The sequence below is a fragment of the Phalacrocorax aristotelis genome, chromosome 1 (genome assembly GCF_949628215.1).
Source record: "Phalacrocorax aristotelis chromosome 1, bGulAri2.1, whole genome shotgun sequence".
NCBI lineage: Eukaryota > Metazoa > Chordata > Aves > Suliformes > Phalacrocoracidae > Phalacrocorax > Phalacrocorax aristotelis.
This window is the reverse complement of record NC_134276.1, coordinates 27627832-27652226: the sequence shown is the minus strand read 5'-3', so window position 1 is coordinate 27652226 and position 24395 is coordinate 27627832. Positions and strand designations below refer to the sequence as shown.

The 24395-nt window shown below is 43.6% G+C and overlaps 1 protein-coding gene across 4 annotated transcripts in view; it reads left to right on the top strand.

Moving 5' to 3' along the window:
* SMAD9 (SMAD family member 9) overlaps positions 1-24163 on the top strand; it is a 37918-nt gene extending 13755 nt beyond the window's left edge. The window contains exons 2-8 of one of the 4 annotated variants that reach the window (XM_075085427.1): positions 948-1574; positions 8068-8325; positions 11189-11299; positions 13161-13382; positions 17762-18018; positions 22414-22506; positions 22995-23298. In XM_075085427.1, coding sequence (XP_074941528.1) covers positions 1163-1574; positions 8068-8325; positions 11189-11299; positions 13161-13382; positions 17762-18018; positions 22414-22506; positions 22995-23000 — 1359 coding nt within the window. In that variant the 5' untranslated portion in view covers positions 948-1162 and the 3' untranslated portion in view covers positions 23001-23298. Of the gene's footprint in view, positions 1-947; positions 1575-8067; positions 8326-11188; positions 11327-13160; positions 13383-17761; positions 18019-22413; positions 22689-22994 lie in introns of those variants that run through there. The other 3 variants (XM_075085418.1, XM_075085408.1, XM_075085399.1) reach the window with 3 other exon arrangements.
* Positions 24164-24395: the final 232 nt, after the last annotated feature.

Sequence of the window (24395 nt, the reverse complement as noted above, 5' to 3'; positions counted from 1 at the left end):
GGGGTCCATGAAGTATATTTAAAGCAGCAAATAGCTTGACATACAAGGTCGTTTTTCCTCAGAGTCGCAGTCAGTGGAAAGATGTCATTTTCAGCTAAAATTAGACTGGTTCCAGCGACATTTAAAAAAAAAAAAATAAAAAAGAAAAACGCTCAAGAACTAAACTCTTTCTGTTGGACTTTGTCAGATGTAGCAACTCCTAGCAGAAATAACTCAGGATCCATCCAGCACAAACTGTATCCAAAAGTCTGATTTTCATCCAAAACACTTTGAATTGTTGGAGAGAGTGAAGCGGACTGGCTAGGCAAAGGCAAACAAGGTTTTCTCTTGCATGTGAGACAATGTAAATAAGCTTAAAGAATAGTGATAGATCTTTCAAAGGCACTAAGTGAAATTTGTAAGTAGTTGAATTTTAAATAAATTTTGCAGCTAATATTTTACAACTCTTGACAGTCAAGTGAGATTGGAGGGGCAGAGAGGGAGTTGAAATCAGACAAGTATTCTAATCATTACTTCCATAAAATTTAATATTACAGATTTAATTTTGTACCAGATGCTTGAGCTGAATCTACAGCTACCAGTGTAAAAAGTAAAAGAGGTACATTTTCTTTTGCAGTAAATATAACCCCAACCCTGCAACAATTTGACTAGTGCATTAAACTCACAAATTGACGTGACTCGGCACTTAATGCAACAATTTGACTAGTGCATTAAACTCACAAATTGAAGTGACTCGGCACTTAATGCTTTCCGAGGTCCAAATCTAAAATGAATGTGAAGGGTAACGGGCAGGAAAGGCTCGGACCCAAAATAAACAGCAAAAACCAAACAGAAAACCATTGAAAATTAAACACACATTTTGAATCATTTCTCTTCCAAAAGATTTTATTGAAGGAACAATGAAAAGAGTGTGTGAAGCCTAACGATGTATTGTGTTGTTATTCCAGGCTTCATCAGCAGTTTCTTGATGTTTGGAAAGTTCTGAGACCCACCCTATTGGACTACTTGTAACCAGTGCCTAAGACTACAAAAATATATGTGTGGAAGAACCTTTCCTTGAAGGAAGTGTCCATCTCAATAGTGTGGGAGCTCCGTGCAAGCCTTGCAAGGCAGGAGAGTGATTTGTGCTTCCGTTGACGCTTGTGTGTAATCTCCGCTTCTTATGCACTCCAGCACCCCTATCAGTTCCTTGTTCTCCTTCACCAGCCCTGCAGTGAAAAGGCTGCTGGGCTGGAAACAAGGAGATGAAGAGGAAAAGTGGGCAGAAAAAGCTGTCGATTCCTTGGTGAAGAAGTTAAAGAAGAAAAAAGGTGCCATGGAAGAACTGGAAAGGGCTCTGAGCTGCCCGGGTCAGCCCAGTAAATGTGTCACGATCCCACGTTCCTTGGATGGGCGACTGCAGGTGTCTCACCGCAAGGGGCTTCCCCACGTCATATACTGCAGAGTGTGGCGCTGGCCTGATTTACAATCTCACCATGAGTTGAAACCACTGGAATGTTGTGAGTTCCCATTTGGCTCAAAACAGAAAGAAGTGTGCATTAACCCCTACCATTACCGGCGGGTGGAAACCCCAGGTAATTATATCATCTGCAAATGATTCACATCTCTCTGTTAGCTCTTGCACTGGCAGGTCTAGTTTTGGTGCACCCTACTGAGTTGTGCTTTGAAATCTGAAAAGGCAGACTCCATTTGATGGGTCTTTCTGTGCCCAGCGGCATCACAGCTCTGGCAGCCGGGAGTAAGGAGCACCTCGCCCGTGGGGTCTGTGTCCCACTGGACCCCTGAGGGTGCCCGGATCTTGTCCAGGGTGCTGAAAGCAAGCTTCCTCTCCGTGGATGTGGGTGCTGGCTGCCCTCTGAACCCTCCTTCTGCAAACTGGTCTCCAGTTGTGTGAAGTCTAGGCACCATCCTAGGCTTACCACCCTGGCTAGATTTATGTCTCATTGTCTGAAAACCAACAATCAACTCGTTAATCCACAGGAAACACGTATCACTAGCTGTCTCTTTAAAAATCAGAGTTGCAGTAAGATGGCTTATTTTGCTGTGAATATGAAGTCAGGTCAGTTGATTCTTCCTAAAATGCCTGGTGTCTTGCCTTCGGTGGGATTTACTTACCTGAATGAATAGTTTATGTGAAATAAATCCCCCAAGTTCCCATAAAACTTTGAATTTTTCCACTGATGATCCTCTTTAGACTGGATTTGGTCAGCACTGAAACTTAGGACCTCACTGAAGGGTCATTTAATTGGGCTTTGTGTCAATTAAACAGCTGTTAAAAAATTATAGTGTTCAGTGTTGACTTCTGCAGGGATCTTAGAAAGCAGGGCTGGCAGAGATCTTAAGCAGTCATCCTGTTCTCCCCTGCTCCTGCTCCCAAAACAAAACAAATTACAAGGTACATTCCTGACAGATGTTTGTCTAGTGAGCTCTAAAAATCCTATGTGATAGAGGATCCACAGCCTCCCCAGGCAAATGAATCTATTGCTTTGCTATCCTTACAGTTCAAAATTATTTCTAATGTCTAACCTAGCTCTCCCTTGCTGCCAAAAATCAAAGTAATTTAATTTACTAATGGATACAGTTGGTAAGTGTATACTTATTATTCTGTGATTACTCTTTGTCTGGCATGAACTTTGCTCTGAGGTGACATCAGGATCGGATAAGTGAACTGTGGGACATTTCTTTTCACACAGATGAAATAAGGAAAAGGCATTTTTTAACATTTATTAAACAACAGGGGCTGCTCCCTTTTCAATAGAACTTCCACTGCAGCGGAGCTGTCATTTTGGAGTTGTATCTGAACTGTTGTAAACATTGGCACAACTAAAATTTTACAGCTGCAGTGAGTGGTGGTTGTTGTCTACAGTTTTCAGTGGAAAGAGCTGATCTCCTGCCTTGCTAAAATAAACTCTTCAAGAATCTAAGAAAAGATGTTCATAAAATATCCCATTTTGTGTATTTTTCTATTTGAAGGCTGCAGTCTTTTGTGTCTTCTCATTTCTTCTGATGTAATTCCAGTGCAGTTAATGGAGTCCTCTCAGCGCAGTAGCTGACAGCACTGTACAGTGCTGTTTTCAACCCCCGTCTTCTGATCTGTACAGTGCTAGCTAACAGACGCTAGTACTGGGATAATCCAGCAGCTGCTAAATGGCTGCCAAAGCTTGTTGTTCTGACCCTGAAACTCAGAAGGTTTTGGCTGTGAACATGTCTTTATTGTTTGTCTCTGCAGCAGACTGGCTACATCTCTACTAGAAATGAGATGGGGCCGAGGTGCAGGTCTGAGTATTGCTGAATTGGTAGCATGCTCCCGGGCGCAGCTTTGACACATGGGAACTCACATGGACTAGCAGTTCTCAGGGTGCAGGGGTTAGCCCACAGGAGGGACTCTGAGCACTTCAGACACAACCACCTTGTTTTGGAGGTGAAAGAGAGCACAGCTGCAAGGATGCAAGCTGCGCTGTGCCAGTTGTCCACGGGAGACAACTCCCCAGGAATAGTTCTTATAGCGTATTCATCCCTACCGCTCTTCTTATGGGGACAGTTTAGAAGCTGAAGCTCACAAGTGGGTCAGCCCCCTCCTAGAGATGCAGAACAGCAAGGAGGACAACGTACTCAGGTGTGCTGGCACAGCGGCTGCAGAGGTAACTTACACCACTGCAAGTGGCAGAATGTAGCTCCAGGCCAGAGGCAGTTAGAAAGCAGTGCTGCAAGGAGGTGATGGTGAGGCAAGAGAAGAAATGAGCTTGCGGAGAAAGTGGTAGCAGTGAGATCACCACAGAAAAGGCTGGGAGCGATTGATCTTGGTGCCAGTCTGTTTAAAGAACAGTATTTAAAACTACAGGAAATCTTCTGTGTCTTGGATGTTGGTGATCTTTGGCTTATGTGAGATTCTCTGAATCTCATCCTCTGGAGCTAAAGAATCCACCCATTAAATTAGTCAGCAGTGCATTTCTGTATAACCCACAAGTCAGTATTATTTTCATACAAAGGTCCATCCTTTTGGGGCTCACTTTCCATCACTGCAGTCTGTCTTGCTGAGTCAACCATTGTGTGACCAGAGCCATTCATTATTCAGAATGAATGAGCTGTGTCAAAGATGGGAGGGCCTCACCCTTTCTTTAATGGCCCAGCAGATCCCTAGACCTCTATTACTAGAGAGCAGCTTTAAGCTCTGGCCTGAGATTCAGGGGTTTCATTGCCTCTGCTGTGTGCTCAGGCTGCCCAGCTGTCTCCTAGTCTATGCTGACCAATACTGCACAGATTGTGCATAGCTTTTATTGCTGCTACCTGTGCCCCTAGAAGATTTCTTTCCATGCCTGCTGATCGGCATGTGCCATTTAGAAAAAAAGCGGCATATATTTTCTCTGTTTGTGCAACATTGCACTGCAGAGGGGGGTTAGGCCACCTACCCTAAAGGAGGTAGGTATGGTGGTTAGACTCTGCTTCCCCCTTCATTGTTTTGCCTCAAAGAGCTGGTTAGAAGAAGCTGCAGTTTCAGAAAAATATAAAAGCTGCCTAAACATTTGCCCTATTATTTTTATGTGATATCATTCATGTGTAGATAGTGCAAATTCTAGAGTGCATCATTGCTGTAGACAGCAGGAGTCTAGATGAACTTCTGACTTAGACTGATTGCTTTCATCAAGCTCGAATGGGACTAAGATGTGGTAGCCTCCCAGGTGGAAGATCACCTGATGATCTCACTGTTGGCCATGTATTTGGTGTTTGTGAATGGGCATAGGGAACAGATGGATCTCACCAAAGGGTAGGTCTCCAAAGGTAGTAAAGTCTGCCAAGATGGGCTGATGTGTGAGAAATCACAGGGTGGATGTTGTACCTGGAATTAAAATGCAAGGCAGATAGTTTGCTTGCTAGCACCTGAAGTCGCAGGCTCCGGGCATAGCCAGGTTTCCAGCAAGAACTGTGGTAGCTAAGGGGGACAGGAGAAAGCCTAGTGTGGGAAAGGCAGTGGCAGGACTTCAGGCATAACTGTGTTTGTCTTTGGTTGAACAAACATCATCAACGCTTGGGCATGCATAGGAGGAAGGATCTACCCCTGGCTCTCAGGTAGAAGAAAAGGACTTAATTGAGTGGAGACCATGCAGGTAAATTATGAGGACAGACATGTCCCAGTGCACTCATTCAGTTTTGTGCCTCTGGTCACACTTCCTTCAGAGCTGTTGAGCCCTGGAGAGTGACATCTGTTACCAAAAGAGCAGGGAGAACAAGTCCCTCTGGGGAATTTTTAGCCACAAACAAGAAAATCTCTGAATTCCTCACCACCACAGAGGCTTTAGCCCTCTAGGCAGCCACAGAGCAGTCTGTGGAAATATTGAGTGAGGTGGCAAAAACTGTACAGCAGAGCAGAAATTAGAAGTACCCTGGTCAGAGCTGGGAAGGCGGTCAAGGCTTGAAAATTCCTCTTGCTGACTCATTCAGGGCGAGTCAAAGGCTTTTCCTGGCTAGTGCTGTTCACACATCCAGATTCTCAGCTTTCATTTAGAGAAGGAGTTGCACTGAGTTCTCACAGGGCTGAAGAAAGCCACTTCCTTAGTGGTGGTACCCACAGCAAGGTGCCAACCTCCCAATACTGCATGGGATTGCTGTAGCACAGCTGTCCCTTGCTCAACACCTCTGGTGGGTGCAAAGGGATCACCAGTTCCCCATTTTCTAGGACTGCTGGTTAGGTCTGGCTGAGCAGCAGCAAACTTGGCAAGCATCATACCACTTTCGTGGAGCAGCCTGGAGCTGCTCACAGGAGCATGGGATGGGAGAGATCCAGCTCACCAAAACCACATCTGCAGTGGTGGTACTGGCCTTGTCCCAATACAGAGCAGATGAACTGAGCACTAAAAGAGTCTGTTTCTCTCCACTGGCTATGAAGATATCCATGGAAGACTGGGCAGTGCATCTTAGTTTTGAATATCTGTATTGCCTGTATGAGTCCTACCTGGGGAGTCTAGGAAATCCAAAAAGCTATAGAAGCAGTAAAGAAGCAGAAATACCTTTCTCTACCAAGGGATTTAAGAGGGTGGCAACAAAATTTTAATCCCACGGGTAGGGGCATATCAGAGGCAGAAGGAAAGGAAGTAATCTTCAGAGCACCATCCTTCTGCTGGCCAGAAGCTAATTAGAAATGTGTTGGGCCAGAGAAGGGTCTATGTACAGTATCTTAACAGGTATCTCGGTGCCTGTGTTTCCAGGCAGGTAAGAAGATAACTTTGACAGTGAACCCTCTGTCACCAGTCCGATCTTTTGTATGTTTTTCAGGCTCGGTTCTTCAGTTCATGGGTGACTGGCAAATTCTCAAATGGTATATGCCACTGGGTGGGCAGGACCATGGTTTAACCCTGCCCTGGGTGCAGCGTAGTGCTACATCAAGCAAGAAGCTGTAAATCTGCCATTGGTACCAGGCACTGGTCTTCCTCCTCCTGTTTAAACTGCCTCAGCTCTCTGAGCAATCGATGTGCACTGAGGGTACACTCCAGGAAGGGTGTTCCTACAGCCTCTTCTCATGCACATTTTACATTATCTATATATTGTTTGCTTTATAGCAATTATTCCACTCTTTCATTATGCTGGATAAATGAGAGTTCACTATAATTAAAAGGTGTTAGCTAACGTACCTAAAAAGAATTGGCCTTACCTAGACAGAGCTTTTGGGCCTAAATAATATGTTAAAACACGTTCAAACCATATACTCCCGTCAGCGTTTATAACCAAGAGTACATAGTGCTATTTGTTTCCATAAGCAAGTAAAAGATTACGTGCTCCTGGGTTTTAGGCCAGGGGAACTCTGGACACTGGGTTAGTCAATACAAGCCTGCTGAACTGTTCCCCATGTTGGGACAATTCATCCTTGTCACAATAACTCAAATTGCCTCCTTCTCTTCTCTGATGGCTTTTAGATCTGTACGATAGCAACTGGAGATTCATTCCCTCTACTTCTTTTTAAGGCCTTAACTAAGACAATTAGGCATTACGTGAGCTAGTTACTAATACAGAAACCTTGGGGTCCATGAATCTCCCTTTGTAGGTGCCATTCTCCCCCAGCGACTATGGGAGGCCAACATAAAGCCTCAAGTTGAACTCCCATATGCAAGCCTCTTTGTGTTCCAGCTTAGGGGCTGCATCTTCATAGGTAACTCAACTAGTTGGCTTTTCTAAAGTGTTTTGACTCTAATTCTGCGCTCATTCCTGATATGTCAGAATCCAGAATAATTTGGGTCAACTTTAGGTTTGGCAGTGCAGCAATGCTATTAACAGCACTGACAGTATGAGATGTAAGTAAAGAGAATTTGAGAAGGAAGGCGATATCTTCTATCAGACCAATTTTTACAGAGATTAATTTGGATTTCAGTTTTCTGACCTGTGTTTTTCATGTCTTAACTACCAACCATTGACATTTGCCTCTTCATGCTAGATCTTTTCTAACTATATTGCAAGACCTAAATTAATATTGCTGCAAAATTTGAATTGCCATTTACATTTCCTTTTAAAAATCCCTCTGTCTGGGTGGCAGCATTTTCAAGTACCTGAAAACCTTTTAAATCTGGTGTCTAGCTTCTGGTCTGTGCTTCCTTTTGCCCATCTGTAAAACACTGGTAGTAAAATATGCAGTGTACTGCGGAGCACTATTAATTGTTTTTAAACCTGGCTGTGGTTTTGGCAAATCCTGGTGATAATATCTAGCAGGCTCCTGATACGTTCAGTCTTTCAGGAAGGAAGGAATAGGTAATTTCGAGAGGGAGAAATGTGCCACTTGCATTTCTGTAAGAGGGATGTGTGTGCATACTGTACCTGTGGATTTTATGGTACCTTGCTCAATTTAGGAATGAGTCTGTATTTTGCATATGGAATTGCTGCAATTGGCTGCAAATCTGGAAAGAAAAGGTCCAAGAATCAGCTTTTGATTCTTGTTTTTGGACAGGTTTGTTGCCTTTCAACGACTTCTATACAGACAGCAATATTGGGGCAGCATGGAATATGCCTCTTTTAAACTTACAAAGAGATATACTTTCAAGAGTGCATTTTCAACCAGATTTTTTCTGTTGTTTTTATTTTCAGTCCTACCTCCTGTACTTGTTCCAAGACACAGCGAGTTTAACCCTCACCTCAGCCTCCTCGCCAAGTTTCGAAACACTTCTCTGCACAGCGAGCCGCTGATGCCACACAATGCCACCTATCCTGATTCTTTCCAGCATCCTCCATGCACCCCTTTTCCGTCATCACCCAGCCACATGTTCTCCCAGTCGCCTAACAGCATCAGCTACCCCAACTCACCAGGAAGCTCTTCTGGACCAGGAAGTCCCTATCAGCTCACAGGTAAGAATGAACTTTCAGACATGCTGACTGAGGTAGTCAAGGTTTTTGCTGGGGCTTGGGGTCAGGTGCCAGTTCTGTGTGCTTTCCCCAGGCTATAGCTACAGACTGAAATGCTGGACAAGACGGATTTGGAATGTGATTTCTTGTGACTGTCTCTTAGTATTATCTCCCATTCCTCATGTTGGATGCTAAAGGGACTAAGAGCTGTAGTCATCCCACTCCTAGAAGTGCCTGGATGAGATTTCATGATCACTGCAAGGGGACAGTTGAGGAGATGAGCAGGTGTGTCAGGCCCAAAAGCTGCCCATCCAGGCTTATGATAAAATCCATGGAAAAGAGCACTTGCAACACTTAAGTTAGGTGCTTCTAATAGAGATAGTCAGGGTAGGGACCTTTAGAAACTCCAGCAAGACACACAGGATAAAATGGGGGAATAGGTACACAGAAATATTTTTTAACATATGGTTATCCCACTGACTGTATAAACTTCAGGAAATCAAGGTGTTTAAGAGTCTGGTCCAACACTTGGTGAAGCCACTAGGCAAATTCCTATGACTTTGGAATGTGTTTCTTCAGCTCCACAGTTCTGAGGTCAGCAGGTTTAAGGCACTCAGATTGCTTGTGTTGTGAACTCCTTACTTAGTACTGCTCTAATTACCGAATTACTATGCTTTTGCTGTTAAATATATCGAGAAGGTGTCAAGCAACACAGCTGAGAGCTAGCTTTAATACCAAAACGTGGTTCAGATTCACTTCCGCACTTTGTTATAACACTCAATTAGTTTCAATGATCTCAGCTCTTTCACAAGGATGAATTCATGTCAGAACCTTGTAGCTTAATGTTTTAATGTCTCAACTACAAAGCATTTAAATCCATGTCCTTAATGTTACGCCTATTTTGATTTTAAGTGCAAGAAGGGTGTTTATGTTTACAATGTATTTGTAGTATTTGAACTTCCTTTTAAGCTGAACACTTTCAGTACAGTGTGATGTTTTTCCTTCTCCATTCATTGAATGGATCTTCATTTATTTCTTGTCTAGATCTATACTTCAGATTAAATCATATTTAGCACCATTGAAACATTTCAGCAAGTAGTAGGACTTGTTTGACTTCTTCCATCTTTTCTTTCACCTCTGTGTAACCAAGCTGGATACAGTGGAGCTGGTCCTGGCAGGCAAATCAGGCCCATTCCAACTATGTAATGACTCTTGATTCGTGCATTTAGCTGAACTTGGGATGTTGCAAAGCTACTTAAAAATGGAAGTGGCTCAACCTGAGCTTCAGTATATCACAGTACACGGCATGCTAATAAGCATAATTTGCCTGTGTAACAATCAGGGATGTAAGACTATCTAAAGCAAACTGGAGTAACATCATGAACCTCTACTGGGATTGGTGTGACCAAATATAGATGTCAACAATGCAAATTTCTGAGCATCTCGAGCAATTGTCTATACCCTCTCTGTAATCAGTGGAGAAAAACATACACTCCTGGAACAAGTTTAATTGCATCTTAAGGTATATGTCTAAAGGAGCTGAGACGCACCATGTCTGTAGTGCCTGTTTTTCTTTAATGAGTGTAAGGAGAGCTTATATGGTGATTAGCTTAGGTGTAGACATCAAAACCACCTGTATAACCACATTATGTTCCTTTCTGTGACTTGTATTCTCTTCAACTCTTTCTTGATTTTGTTTTTCTGTTCCAGCTTGTTGCCTTTTCTGTGGGAGAGTTATGTCATCTGTGTGTTAGAAATGTCATATAGTGTATGAAGTTCCTACATCCTGACCAATGAGTGCTTAAATAGAATAACATTCCTGTGAAGTATTTACTTGGAAGGTTCAATGATTGTCTTATGAGGCAGTCCACATTTATCCATGTTGGGTGAAGTTGCTCAGGTTTGAGGGCCAGCCAACAGACCCCGAACACAAGAAGGAATTTCAACCTGGAACCAAGTTAAACCCTGGTCTTCTTAAAGACACCTTTAGTCCTGCAAGCTTGCATATGGCTGTAATTCATGCATAAACCCACTGAGTTTCTGTTCAAATGAATAAAACTACATACTTTTAGTGCTTATGCAGTGAATGTCGGCATTTTCTTATATGAAAATTAAGTCCCTTTTTCTTTGGCTTTCTAAAGCCTCCTGTCTTTCTTGCGAATCTCCACCTTATAGTCTCCTTCTGTTTTGTAGCTTACAGTGCCATATATGAAACAGATCAGGAGGTGGGCGGGTTGTGAGTTGATAGATGTTCTCCATATTTTTTCATCATGTCCATTGCTCTTTGATGGGAGAGTGAACAAACCAGAAGTGGACCAGCCCTCCCTTGTAGGACAGAGGTAAAAAGGACAAATCTGGAGGGTTTTGCCAAGTCTGATTTTAGAGTATAAAGGCTTTCCATAGGACTTTTCTATAGCCTGTGAAAAAAAGAGAGCTTTTTCCCAGATGATCAATTAAAGTTAGCTTCTGCTCTTCAATCATCCTCTTCAAGTTTTAGATTTGGAGAGAAGTCTGGAACTGAAGGATCAGACTGCATTACTTTCTTAGGGTAACAACTCATAGTAACAGAGAGCTTGACTGGACACTGGTCTAGGCCTGAGACACTGTTGTGATTGTCCCTCACTCTTTCAAGCGCAGCATGTCCAACATGACAGCCCTTCCTTCCTGTCCTCCCTGAACATGTAATTGTCCTAATCTGGAGACTGAAGGGAGGTCAGGGACAGATTTGTGCTCTGTTTCCAGCCCTTCTCTAGCTAAACATGCTGAAAAAGTGCTAAGTACTCACCAGGAACAGCTGGAGAGAATTTACTAATGTGTTGATTTGGGTCTCTTTTCTTTCTTTTCTTTCTTTCCTTCTTTCTAATAGTGGAAACTCCACCCCCGCCTTACCATGCAAGAGAACCTCCAGGAAACCACAATGGGCGGTCAATGGATGCAATAGCTGAAAGTCAACTAGTGCTGTCTTTGCCTAATGGAGGTAAATCTGCCGATGGAGAAGCTGAAAGTAAATAACCATTTGTACTATTCTTCAAAGAAAAACTGTTAAGCAGAAAAATTGTTATTTGAACAATAAGGTTCAGTGATCTGTAATAATAGGTTTCAGACAGTTTTATGGTAAGGCTGTTTACTAGACCCATCCATTAGCTAGCAGAATGGGTTGATTTAAGCATTTAGCGAATTATGTGCGAAGTTACAGAGTTTAGATCTTATTTGCATCCATGGACTATTACGTTTAGAAAGCTGTTAATGAAAGCAAGCACTGTTATCTGCATTGTAAAGACAAAGATATCAAATAAAGCATGGTGAGGCAATATAACACAAAGGAGCACTATCAATATCAGAACTGATTTCTTTATCACCTTTGGGTTTCAAGTACTTTAAAGCCTTGTGGTTAGGATCTTTCTTACTGCCATCTTTGTATGAATGTTACATTACCTGCTGGCTAGAAAAGAAAAGGGCATGTTCTAGTGAAGTACGAAGAAGATTTTACAGGAGGCCAAACTCTTGTCATCCGTAAGAATCCATCCATTTATAGATGCATAAGCATCCATAAATGAATGCTTTAGTGGGAGAGGGCATGGGTGGTCAGACTGGATGGGACTGGGATCCTCCTCGCTTCCCTCAAAGAAACTTCATGACCTCTCCATGGTGTCCGCTACCTCCAGACTAGTAGCAGCAGGTGATGCCTCCACCATTTGAAGCCCATTGCTGCCAATCAGCATGGGGAAATGGAGTTCCTCTGCTGGGTTTTGCTTTGGCTTCCTGCTACTGCAAAGGGAAAATCGCCATTGTTCTTTTAGCCCAGCATATTTTAGACCTAAACAAATGTCCTTTATGGCATGAGGACTGAACACTGTACACACACATGCACATTAGAAAAATAATGCCAGCCTCTGAAACAGTAAGGAACATATATGTATCACAGAACTGGAGCAGAAGGAAGATAAGGGTGATAGTGCTAATTACAGATGGGTACACAGAATGGTTAGATAATAACTAGTGATCAGACACGAATACTTTTAAATAAATTGTTGAGATACTTTAATCTCTTTACCAGAGTTTACCATCTGTGATCACTGCCCTAGTGAATATTAGCTGGAAGTTTATTAGAGGTTATGCACAGAGGTGCTCTGGGGGCAGGGGCTCTCACATGCCTGTCTCACTATCCCGCCTGTGGGGGGCCGGCAGGATAAGATTCCCCACTAATTCCCATAGGACGAATGAGGCTCAGAGATTCTGTTACATTTCTGAGTCTTTCTCTGTGTCTGAGTTAGAAAACCCGGGTGGGAGTAGAACCAAATGAAATGACCTTGCTGGCATTTCTGCTTACGGTCCCACTTGGAAGCGGAAAGCCCCAAAGCATGCAAAAAAATTGGGGGGAGTGATTGATTACTTCTGAACTGCAGAGTTCGGTATTAGGCTGAAGGCTTGGCTCAGTTTTGACTTGCTTTGAGCCCATCTGTCATCCCAAGCTCCTGCTGGTGTGCAGAGCAGATGTGTCCCTTACTATTTTCAGTGTAGAAACTGGGCCCCGGTTCAGCAAGGAATGTCAGTATGTGCTTAATTTAATGCAGTGGAGTTATCACTTTTAAGAACAAGTGGGGCTCCTTAGAGGCTTAGAGTTAAGCTGGTATACCAGGCCTTTGCATGCTTGGGGCTTCAGTCATAAAATTAAGAAGAACCAGAAGCTGCTGTTGAGATAAAGCCTGACATAAGTGACTGTTTAGATGAAGCGCCAGTGGGGTGGGAATGGGAGGGAGGGAGGAAAGAAAACAGAGAATAATTGTTTAAAATATATTACTGAGACCTAAGCAGGTGATTAATTTTATTTCCTACAGACTTTCGGCCTGTTTGCTATGAGGAACCCCAACATTGGTGCTCTGTTGCCTACTATGAACTCAACAATAGGGTAGGGGAGACTTTCCAGGCTTCCTCTCGAAGTATCCTTATAGATGGATTTACAGATCCCTCAAACAACAAAAACAGGTTCTGCCTAGGACTGCTCTCAAACGTAAACCGCAACTCTACTATAGAAAACACCAGGAGACACATAGGAAAAGGTAAGAGGAAATCCCTTCTCACTGGGAATATTCAGAGCTTGAAAGAACTGTGCACTGCATTAACAAACCTAGCTGACCTGTCAGATGTGCTTGTCTTAAAACGAAAGCTCTGAGATTACTTCTGAAATAGAAGGAAAGCAGCTGATTCTTTTCTGACTGGATAACAATCAGCAGAGTAGCTCCTTACAACAGCTATTTACTTGGCCAGCAAAGAGAAAAATGTTGTTTATAGTTGTGTGTTCTAATTTAGCAGTATGTATTTTCATTTTATTTATTAGAGCTTCTGGCAACTGGGAATATTGCCATTGAAATGCCACTAAAAGGATAATTGCTGGTGCCTCAGGGATGGTTCTCCTACCACCAAATAACAAAGGGAGATGGATGAAACACTTAGTAGTTGAGTTATTTAGCTGAGGAACTCTACCAGAGTTGCCTTTGTAGATTTTTCCCTCCTACTAGTCTGATTCCCTTCCTTGTCAGCTTCTCACCAGTAAAACTAAGTCTTGGGCTCTCCCATCAGCAGTTCTCCTTGTATGCTTCACTGCGGGTGTACATACACCCTGTGCACACATGAGCATATGCTGCTGGTGACAGGTACGAGAAGACCACACCTGGACACGCATGGCCGCACACACTCCATCCCAGCTTACTAGGGCTGTGTAGTGCCTGATGTTCTCCCAGAACTTACTGTTGTTTGTGACAGTGAGTCAGAAGCCCTGTACTGGCCACTTCTCTGTGCAGATGGAGGTTTGCCTGTTCTGGTATATCCAGTCTAGACTTATTATCTTGCCAACTCAGCCTCTCACCAGTAGCTGCCTGGGAATGGATTTCCCACTGGGCTAATTAACTCTAATTGTTCCACTCCTATTATCTTGTCAACCTCACCTCATTTCCCAGGCCTAGAGCAGTATTTTAATTGGCTCTTGATAGTCTAGTGTTGAATGACTGAATATGAGGAAGCTCAGGTATAAATGTGACACAGTTTTACAAAAAACAGTGAACCTGAAGGCTAGTGCAGGAGTTGTACTTAGCCTTTGCACTTTTCTCCCAAAGGGAAAGTGCTTGTGTTGCAGAGGCACTGTGTGAAGCCAGTGTGATGCTACAAGTGTTTGTCATTGTAGTTTGTTGTGAGTTGGAAGTGAGTTGTACATCTAGTTCTGACTTACTCAGGAAATAAAGCAAAGCTTCTCTATCAGCATAAGCTGTCAGAGGGCTGTAGATCAAAGCTGAGCCCCACCCTAAAAGAAGAATGACAAAAGATCCCAGCTAAAGCTGTCATTTGGGGATGTTACATCCTGTAACTTTCTGCCCCAAAAGAGGAAGAGACAGAACAGGAAGAAAACGAGGTTAATGCTAATTGTCCTCATCCATTCAAATTTGAAGATCTGTCTTCATTGACTTTAAAATCTTAACACTAGGAATCTGCCCAAGGGAAGGGAGCAGATTGCCCAGAGAGGAGCTTCATATATCAGAGATGCTTAATTTTACTGCTCTTCCCTGTTTATGCAAATCTTAAAAAAACATGTTCAAATGAAATTGAAGTGGCACCAGTACAGGCCTGCAGAAGAGCACAGAGCAGCTCCAAAAGTGTGCAGTTCAAAGGCATGCTGGACAGATGAAAGCTACTGAAATGGATACAAGTGTCACATGTTAAAAGGGGAGAAAAAAGAATGAGTAAACAAGATTAGCTCAGTAGGATAAGGATATGTGATTGAATTGTCATCTAGTGTATCAGCGTGAAACCGTTTCCTGGAAATACCACATCAAAGCTAAAAACAATCCAGAACACAATGCAACATCTACTAGCAATTGGACCTGTTTCAGCAGTCAGACTTCAAGGACAAAAAGGGGACTTCTGATCAGTGTGTCAAGAAGATGTGGATGTTTGGAGACTGCTGAATTTCTAGTTTCTGCAGCGCGCAATGAAAACCCACTAGAACATATGTACCCTTGATTTGGTCTTCTACAAATACGTATTCAGCTGCTTGGCTTCCTTGAGGGTGCTTGTCTCTGGCAAATGAATACCAGAAGAATGGAAATACACACTGACATTTCATTACTGCTGTATTTATTGCTTTTAAAAAGTCCGCAAGGAAAAAGCAAATTGTAGCCTCTGCTTTCAGAAGTGACTTTGCTGTTTTTGTTATTGTAGTACACAGTTTGGGCAATGCCTTTGAAAGCATTTTTTTTTGTTTCAGAAGTTGAGTTACTTCATATACTCTGAAAATCCAGCCTTTAAAATTTTTCACCTTAGCACCCAGAAGCGTGGTCACCCTAAATCAGTAGCCACGCCTGAAGATTTGAAATGTGGTGAACATTTATGTCCTTATTCTTCTCTCCCAACCCAGTGTTCTCACTCTATCTGTTTATTTCAGAAAGTTATGTTTTCAGTCCTTCCCAAAGGGAAAGGAGACTTAGGTCAAGTCAGAGCAGTCACAAGGTGCAGCACCCCAGAATGTCTGGTGCAGTTGGACTGGAGCTGACGCCTGGTCTAACGGAGCTCTTGTCTCAGCCATGTTCCCAGCGCAATACTAGCGTGAGCTCCGAGCCACACCCCCTGCCACTCACATTTAATTTGAGATCTCGTGGGTGCATAGAAGTAAAAGTCAAGTGATGGCTTGAAGACAGACTTTAAGGTTCCCGTCTGAGTCACCTTGGAAGTCTATGGGAGAGTGTATTTTTCCCAGATTCCTTTCCCACTCAACCTGCTTTTCCCCGAGCCTTTCCCACTTCTGTTTAGAGGCTGGTTTTGTCCTAAGGATGTGCTGCTGCCCCTTGCTGTCATGACCACAGAATGATGAACAGACTGGGAATATGTAACCAGTCTTTTTTGTATGAAAGACAACAGGAATAAAACTAATTACAACTGAATTATTAAAGCATAGTTATCACTAGCTTTGCAGGCAGTCCACTGAGACGCTGTGAACATGTGCATTTGTACGTAATGTCATACCTGGGAATAGAGAGGAGGATTTTATTTTTATTTAGTGGTGGTTTTTATGAGAACAAAGAACTGAGTTCTTCCATCTCTCTTGGCCATGGGAGGGGTTCATCTCACCTAATCTAGCCATGGGAAGGGTGTATGTCTAAGCATCTTCACAGGATGACTCGCCCCCCTTCAGGGTGTGGTTTCATGCTCATATTTAAGCAGTCTGGGTCCCCATTGCCACCCTTGCACTGATGAAGGTATCACTGCAAAAACTGCAAATCTTCTGTTGTTTTGTTTGGTTTGGTTTTAAGTTTATTAGCTAGTTCAGTCCCCCAGTCTGGATGGCTGCCGAGTCCCCAGCCTTGCTGCCAGCATGAAAGCAGGTGTAGGAAGAAGCAGCAGGAGCAGGGAACGAGAGAGCCTTTTCATTACCTGCACAGACTTCCGTCAGTTTGAGCTGGCTGTGAGCCTGCACTGTGTAGCAGATGGAGTGAATCATCCAGTCACAGTGTCTCTCATCATCTATCAACTAGTGAAAGCACCTACACAATTAGTTTACACAAGATCCCTAACTTTAAGGTTGCTGAATTGAGCTAAGATAAATTCTCCCACCAACTTAGGTCTATTTTCATGCAAGCAGACATCCTGGGGTGACCAGAGTCTTTGAATGGATAGAAACACTTCCATCTTCATTTCCCCAAGGCATGGTAAAAATTTGAGAGTTAGTGTTGGTTAAGTCGGTTGGGCACTGAGAAGTCCAGAGAAAAAATCAGTCATTTTGTTGTTAAAGGTCGCTTTGAACAGGATCTGATGAGTAAGTCACATCATGTAAATGCAAATACATGGTTCTGATGTGGTGAGTAAAGTAAAATACAGAAAAGCTATTTTAAGTACACACCATGTTGCGTTCAAACTGCAAGAGATAGGATCCTTCTGTAAAAAAATAGCGTGCAATGAAGTGTGTCTTGGTCAGCATGCATGTGCTCAACAGTGAAAATCCTTTTAGATGTGTAATGTGTAACAGATTTGTCAGTTCCTTGACAGTTTTGATCCATGCTTTGTATATGGTTGACATATGTTTGATATTTATGTGTGTGTGTATATACATGTGTGTGTGTGTCTTGTCATAAAGTGCTATGATGTTGGGTTAAAGAAGTAAACCAACCTTCACTGAGAAACAAAGAAAAACATCATGTGCCAAGACTTTGTTCTCTTAGACCAGTACCTTGATATAGCGTTTATGACAATTTCTTCTTAAGGTAGGTGGGTCCATTGTACAGGTACATGGATATGCACACAGTTTACTGTCTTTTAAAAAGCAATGTATAGGCACTGAGTTCCTGGAATGATCCTGGGCTTGCATGCCCACACCAGTAAAATAGATACAGAATTACTGGTACAAAGTGTGTTGTGAACAATGGAGAAATAATACACATTTTTCTTTTTCAAGGTGTTCATCTTTACTATGTCGGTGGGGAAGTTTATGCTGAATGTGTCAGTGACAGCAGTATTTTTGTGCAAAGCCGCAATTGTAACTACCAGCATGGTTTCCACCCAGCCACTGTGTGCAAGATCCCCAGTGGCTGCAGCCTCAAGATCTTCAACAACCAGCTCTTCGCGCAGCTGCTTGCCCAGTCAGTCAATCATGGTTTTGAAGTGGTGTATGAGCTGACCAAGATGTGTACTATTCGAATGAGCTTTGTTAAAGTAAGGATTCTTTTTTTTCTCTTCCATTTCTGAAAAGGCAGATCCCATAACTTGCTAGGTTTGGTGCAAAACTAGACTCTATCAAATCCTTCCCAAGTGGGGATTTAGACACCCAACTTGCAAGTAGCAATTCAGACTGCCTGTTTTTCAGTCTTGCCTTAAACTTCTAGGTGCTTAAAATCAGTAGCTTTTGTGGTCAACGTGGAAATTTATTAAATTCCAAAAATTAGGTATTCCCCAGTCTTTTTGTTCAAAATAAGCAGAGACTGACTGATGTTCCCCCACTGATTGCATAAAGACCTCAACTTAGAGGGGCTTAGCAACATGTAAATGTTGTAGCACATATCTTAGGCAGTTGTGATCTCTCCTATTGTTACTGGTTTGCAATAGAGCTTGGTAGAGCCATAGATCTGAAAAGAATGTCCTTATGTCTCTAAACTAGTTTACAGTCTCAGCATTACTGTAGACTGGTATGTGTGGTCTCAGTCAAGAAACACCAGGTCCTCCTTCAGCCCCCATGGAGCCTCCTGGGAATTGTTGTTGTTTGCTATCTGTCTGATCCCTGGCAAGAGATTGTCTTAATTTCTGATGACATTGACTCTGGCCAGCCACACTACCCGAAGGGCTTCTTGCAAGCAGAATTCAAAATCCAAAAGAACATCTGACATTCCCCCTATTGTTTGGAAGAGACAGGAGGCCACCAAAGCCACTACTGTTTCCATGTCTTTCATATCAGAACTTTGCAATCGGACTTCTCTGTATGCAATGTATCAGTCTTTGTGGGAGTTTCTTAAGTCTTCTGAATGGCCTTCTTACCAGGATGAGATCTCAACTCCTTTTAGCACTTAGGTGCCTATTGTAGCATCTAAACACCAGAGAATGGTGAGTATTTCAAGACTGTTTACAGATGCGCTAGACTGGTTTCCTGTAGTACTGCTGGGGAGAGCTGGCAGCAATGTTCAGCCTGCCAAATAGAGAAGTTGCACCATTAGAAGCAAGTTGGTCCTGCTAGGTACCATAAGAAGTCGCTTGAGCATATCCCTTTGTCTTGCAGATTTGGTTCTATACAAATGACTGAATCAAGCTGATTGAAATCACATATAAGATACTATAAAACTGCTTGAGGCTCAAGCCCACTTCCCCTGTGTTCTGCAAAGCAGATGAGTTGAGTCCCACGCAGCTTTCTTGTTCTGACTCTTTCCAGCCATCCTTGGGGACCCATCTCCTTAACTCAGAGAGCTTTAAGGTGCCCTGTAACTTTTCCCAAGAGTCCAAGCCAAAATCTCTCTGCCTGTGACCACACTGTTGCTTTTTTCTTGGGAAGGGACTGACATCTTGTTCACACACGAGCATTAGGGGGAAAAAAAGAAAGCAAGAAACCCAACAAACAGCATTTTCTTTAATGGAAGACATGAATGGGCATGTTGTTTGTAAAGGCAGTGAGTGTAGCCAGTTACGCAATATTTTCATTATCTCGGGAACTCAGGGGCAATCTCTTTGATGTGCTATCTGCCTCCATGCCCAGCATGGCAGCAGAAATGGTGGTGTTGATGCACTAAATAACACTGCTTCCTTATTATCACCTTGATTTGTTGAAACAATAGCAGTCACTATAGTGCCTCAGGCACCAGAAGACCAGTGCAGGGAGTTATTTTGAACCCTTTCCCATGACCTTTGGAAAATGGCTATGCAAATCTCATCTAGGTTCTTCTTTCCTGGCCTGTAAAATCCCTTTCCTGTACTCAGTCTTCACAAATTATTTCTCTCCCAGTGTGTGAGTCCTGGTGTGTTCAGTCTGGGGACAGGAATGCCCCTGGGTGTTAGTATGCAGTGCACAGAGGAGCATGTTGTCTGTCAAAGCCACACACCAAGAGCCCCTGGGGCCAGGGCAGTCCTTTGGCTTCTCCCCTGATTCGTGACCAGATGCTGCTGGTTGCCTACAGCCCACAGGGCAAGCAGAGCCAAAGGGCTGGAGACCTTGCCTCCTACACCGACAAAGCTTGAGCAACCAGCTGGGAGGCAGAGATGTGTAGGGATGAAGACATGAGAAACTTGCCAGGACTGTATCATCTGGAGGCAGGACATGGGATAGAGGGAGGTGAAGGTCCTTCCCCTCTGATAGCCTTTGTGTACCCACAGAGCAGCTGGGAGCAGCTCAACCCTAAGGCAAGTGTGAGTGTATCATCAGTAAGAACAGACAGGGTTTTCCATCCACTGAGCGCTGTTGATAACCAAAGCAGGATGGCTGTTGTCGTCTCTCCACAGATGAGGCGCAAAGTGGAGAGACTGGGAATTTCTCCAGGCCAAGGTCTGAACCCAGTGCCCTCCCTCCCACATTTCCCCAGGTGGTGGGGCTAAGGGGATAACCCAGCAGATTTGGCGTGCTCCCCAGCATGAGGCAGCTCAGTGCTCTGGGACATGGCTGGACCTTGGGCTGGAGAGAACTGTTGCCCACAGAAGGTGGGAAGGGCTGGCAGGAGCAGCAGGGCCCCATGGCTGATCTCCCCCATGCCGGAAGGTGCATTTCTGGTCTCCCTGTGGGGTTATCAGTATCCTCTTCCCACCGGCTGCTCTAACACCACCACAGCTTTGCAAGTTCTTGTTTTATTCTCTCGTTAAGAGAGTTCCACCTCTGGGTTTATTTCAGCCCCGGGGATGAAGGAGGCTACCTGCTGCCCGACAGTGATGTATGGGAGGCACAGGGGGTCCTGTCCTCCTGGCATTTCCCCTGATGGGAGCTCCAGCCAGCAGCCTGAGACAGCAGCACGGTGGGTGTTTGGGAGTTGCCAGCAGAGGGAGATGGCCAGCCACCTGCACATGCTGCCAGGCTCCTCCAAATCGGGCAGGTTGTGCTTGCAACCTGTAATTCCTATTACTCTGGATTTCCCGTCCTGCCAGTCAAGAGAGGTGCACCAACTCCTCAGACACTTGCCCTTCTGGCTGTGTATCTTCACTGCAGCTGAGTATTTAAGACTTCACAAACTCAGAAGCCTGATAAATGCACTGGTTTAAAGAGTGGCATTTTACGCAAACGTTTCCAGAACATAAATCTGAGGTGTGAACACAGGCCCTTTCTAGCCTGATAAATGCTCTGCAGGTCAGAAAAATGCTGCCTGATTAAAAGTACTCTTTGGGCTTTGGTGGTTCCATATCTTTCTTTTCTGCTTTCTTCCCCTTTTTCTTCATGAAGTAGAAATGGATTTTATCCAGACCACTTATTATGGCATCTAGTTTTGGTGTTGATCCTAGTTTTGCAGCTGATTGTCTAGAGAAGTGGGTTCTAGCTGCCACAGTTGTCTGAGTTGTTCAGCACTCTAAAATTTAGGTACCTTTGGCAGGCATCAGTCTTAATAAAGCTTTACCTTCATGCCCCTTCTTCATGACAAGCACATAAACCAACCTGACTAGCATAATGATAGGTAAGGCTCAGCTTCTCTGATCAGTGGCACACAAATGAAGACCCTCATCCTGCTGTGGGACTGAATTTTTACACATTGCCCTATGGGAATCCGAGTTCAGTTCTGGCAGTGAGACTGGCGGTGAGCTGCGAGACTTTGGGCTGTGGCTTGGATGTCTGTGTTGCTGTGAAATCAGGCTGCCTGCTTAACAAGCAGACACTGTGCCTGCTAGAGGTGCAGGGACTTTTGATTCTCTTTTCTCCCTGCCAGCACTGCATCCCCATCTTCCGTCAGATGCTCCATATCCCTTATCTCCCCAAAAGAGCTGGAGGAATTGCTGCAGGACTTCCCACAGCAGACAGCTGGGAACTCCTGTGGGAAAAGAGGACATATTCAAGGATACAAAAACCTATGGAAAATGTCTATGCATAGGTTAGGTATGGTACATAGGAACCTTGCTGGAAGTTTCCAAAGGTTCAGATAAATACCTAGGAGTTCTAGAGTCTCAGACTCATAGGATGCATCTCTATGGATAAATGAAGCCATGCCCAGGATCATTCCCAGTTCCTGTTAAAGTGTTATGACAGGGCCTGGCCTGCTTTTCGTCTGTGCCAGACAGCAGTCTGGCAGACTTTCCTGGGCATGCCTCTGGGGTGTGAACAGCAGGGACCATTCCCCATGGGCTGTCTGCAGGCAGCCAAGCATGGAAACAGGCCTTTCCGTGCCAGTTGGTCTCAGCGCCTGGAAGTGTGACTGAGCGTTTTTAATTCAATAGTATAGAGTCCCTGATAACTATGATAACAATGACCTTAAAAAGGAGCAAAGTTTGTAAAGAAAATTATCCTAGGACAAAGCATTAAATCTTGGGAACTTGGGTGATGGACTATGTGTAGTTGTGTTAAACTGTCAGCACTTGGGTTGTGATTTAATGTTTGGGGTTTTTTTTAATTTTTGTTTTTTTTAAATCTCACTTTTTGGTCTTTTGATGCTTTTATAGGGCTGGGGAGCAGAGTATCATCGCCAAGATGTTACAAGCACACCCTGCTGGATTGAGATCCACCTGCATGGACCATTGCAATGGCTCGATAAGGTGCTGACACAGATGGGCTCACCTCATAACCCCATCTCCTCAGTCTCTTAAGAATCATCTCTAAAATTCCCTTAGGATGGATGCTATTGCAGGCAGTGGCTTATAGAATTTCCAGTGAACAGAAGCTTCTTTATGTAGATGTATGTAGATGTAAATATATCTATATATAGTCTAATCTTTTTTTTTTTTTCATGCTACATTTTGTGGTTTCTAGTTACTCTGATGCCAGTACAATAAGTTTAGAAATTCAGGTATAGCATATCTGTTCTCTAGTACAAAATAAGCCAAATTCCTGCAAAAGTGTCAAACATTTCCTGTGAGCATCTTCATTCCTCAGCCAAGCCAGTAAAACGGTGCAAATTCTCAGCACTTTCATTGGGTTCAGAAACTTGGCTGTAGCTGTTCCTAGTAGGTGAAATTCACCCCTTTGCAGGCAACCAAAGTCAGATCTCTGCACCGTTTATATCCATTTTACATCCTAATTTCAGGTCTAAAAGAGGACCTTAGGTGGTGCACAGGACTTATGCATAGAGATGACTTTTATCCAGTGAACTGAAGGACTAAACTGCAATTCCAGTCTGTCTCCCTACTGCAAAGCATGATGGGACAACAGATCCTCTGAGGAGCTGAGGCACCCCTGTCTCCCCTAGGATTTGGCAGGAGGAGAGAGCCCTCGGGACGCGTTCAGCACTGGAGCCTTATCAGAGCATTCTGGACACATCCGAGTAGTCTGATGCTGTTAACGCAGTAGCGTACAGTACTGCTGCACTGAAAAGCAACAAGCTCCTAAGGAAAAGAAAAAAAAAAGAAAATTTGGAAGATATGCCTACAAGTTTAAAAACTAACTAACTTCCAGTGCTTTTTTGTGAAGTACATACATACTTGCATATGTATCTGGCATGTAAATTGAATCCTATCCATTATACAGTATTGATGTAGTTTGTTTTAAAGTTAGGACTGTCTGTAGTTAGACTACTGTGCTGATATCAAGGGTACATCTAAAAGGGACTTGAACTGTGATTCAGAAAAGGGAAATGAAGTGTGCATTGAAGAACTGAATAATTACTTTATCATTCATCTTGGGGTAGTCTTTGTACTGGGAACAGGAAGCCACACACTCACTGGGTGCAGTGAGAAGGAGGTGGGAGTCAGCCACATCCACCCCTGTGCTGGGCCAGTCCTCAGGATCTGACTGCAACGCTTGAGTTTGACAGAGGGGGCTCCCTGCCAGTCACTTCATACATCCCCATGGATGGGTTCTCATCTTAGATGTGGGCTTCATCATTTGCAGTGCTTTTGCCTTGCCTGCAGAGGATGGTGAGGCAGTGTAAGCCACGAACAAGCCAAGAGTGAATCTATGCGCAGAATTTTTTTTAAAAGCTCCTTGTCTGTGGTCCTTCTGTAAGCAGGGAAACTTATTGCCCATACTGTCATCAACAGAGTCAGCCTTACAAAATGCTGTTTGCTTGGTAGCCTTTTCTGAAGAGGCAGGTGAAACTTACTACATTTTGATGGTCCCCATTACCTTGCTGAAAGAGTAGAGGACTTTTTCTTTCCAGGCATAATAGCCCACCGAAAATTCTTTTGCTTTAAGGGATGGAAAGGGTGATAACTTCTCCAATCTCATTCCTCCTTAAAACACGCCAGAAGTATCCTGAGAAAAAAAAATAAATTTACAGAATGTGTCTTTTCTTCTCACGCAATATTTGGTGCTGCACATTTTACTGCATAATTAGAAGAGGATGCCTGAAATCTTCAGCTACATCACATATGCAAATCAAATAACATTCACTGGAGAGATCTCTGTGTGTTTTAGATGCTATGTAATACCTTTTGTGGGGTGGTAATTATGAACAGAGCAGAAGAATCAGTAAACTAGCAGGGTTACT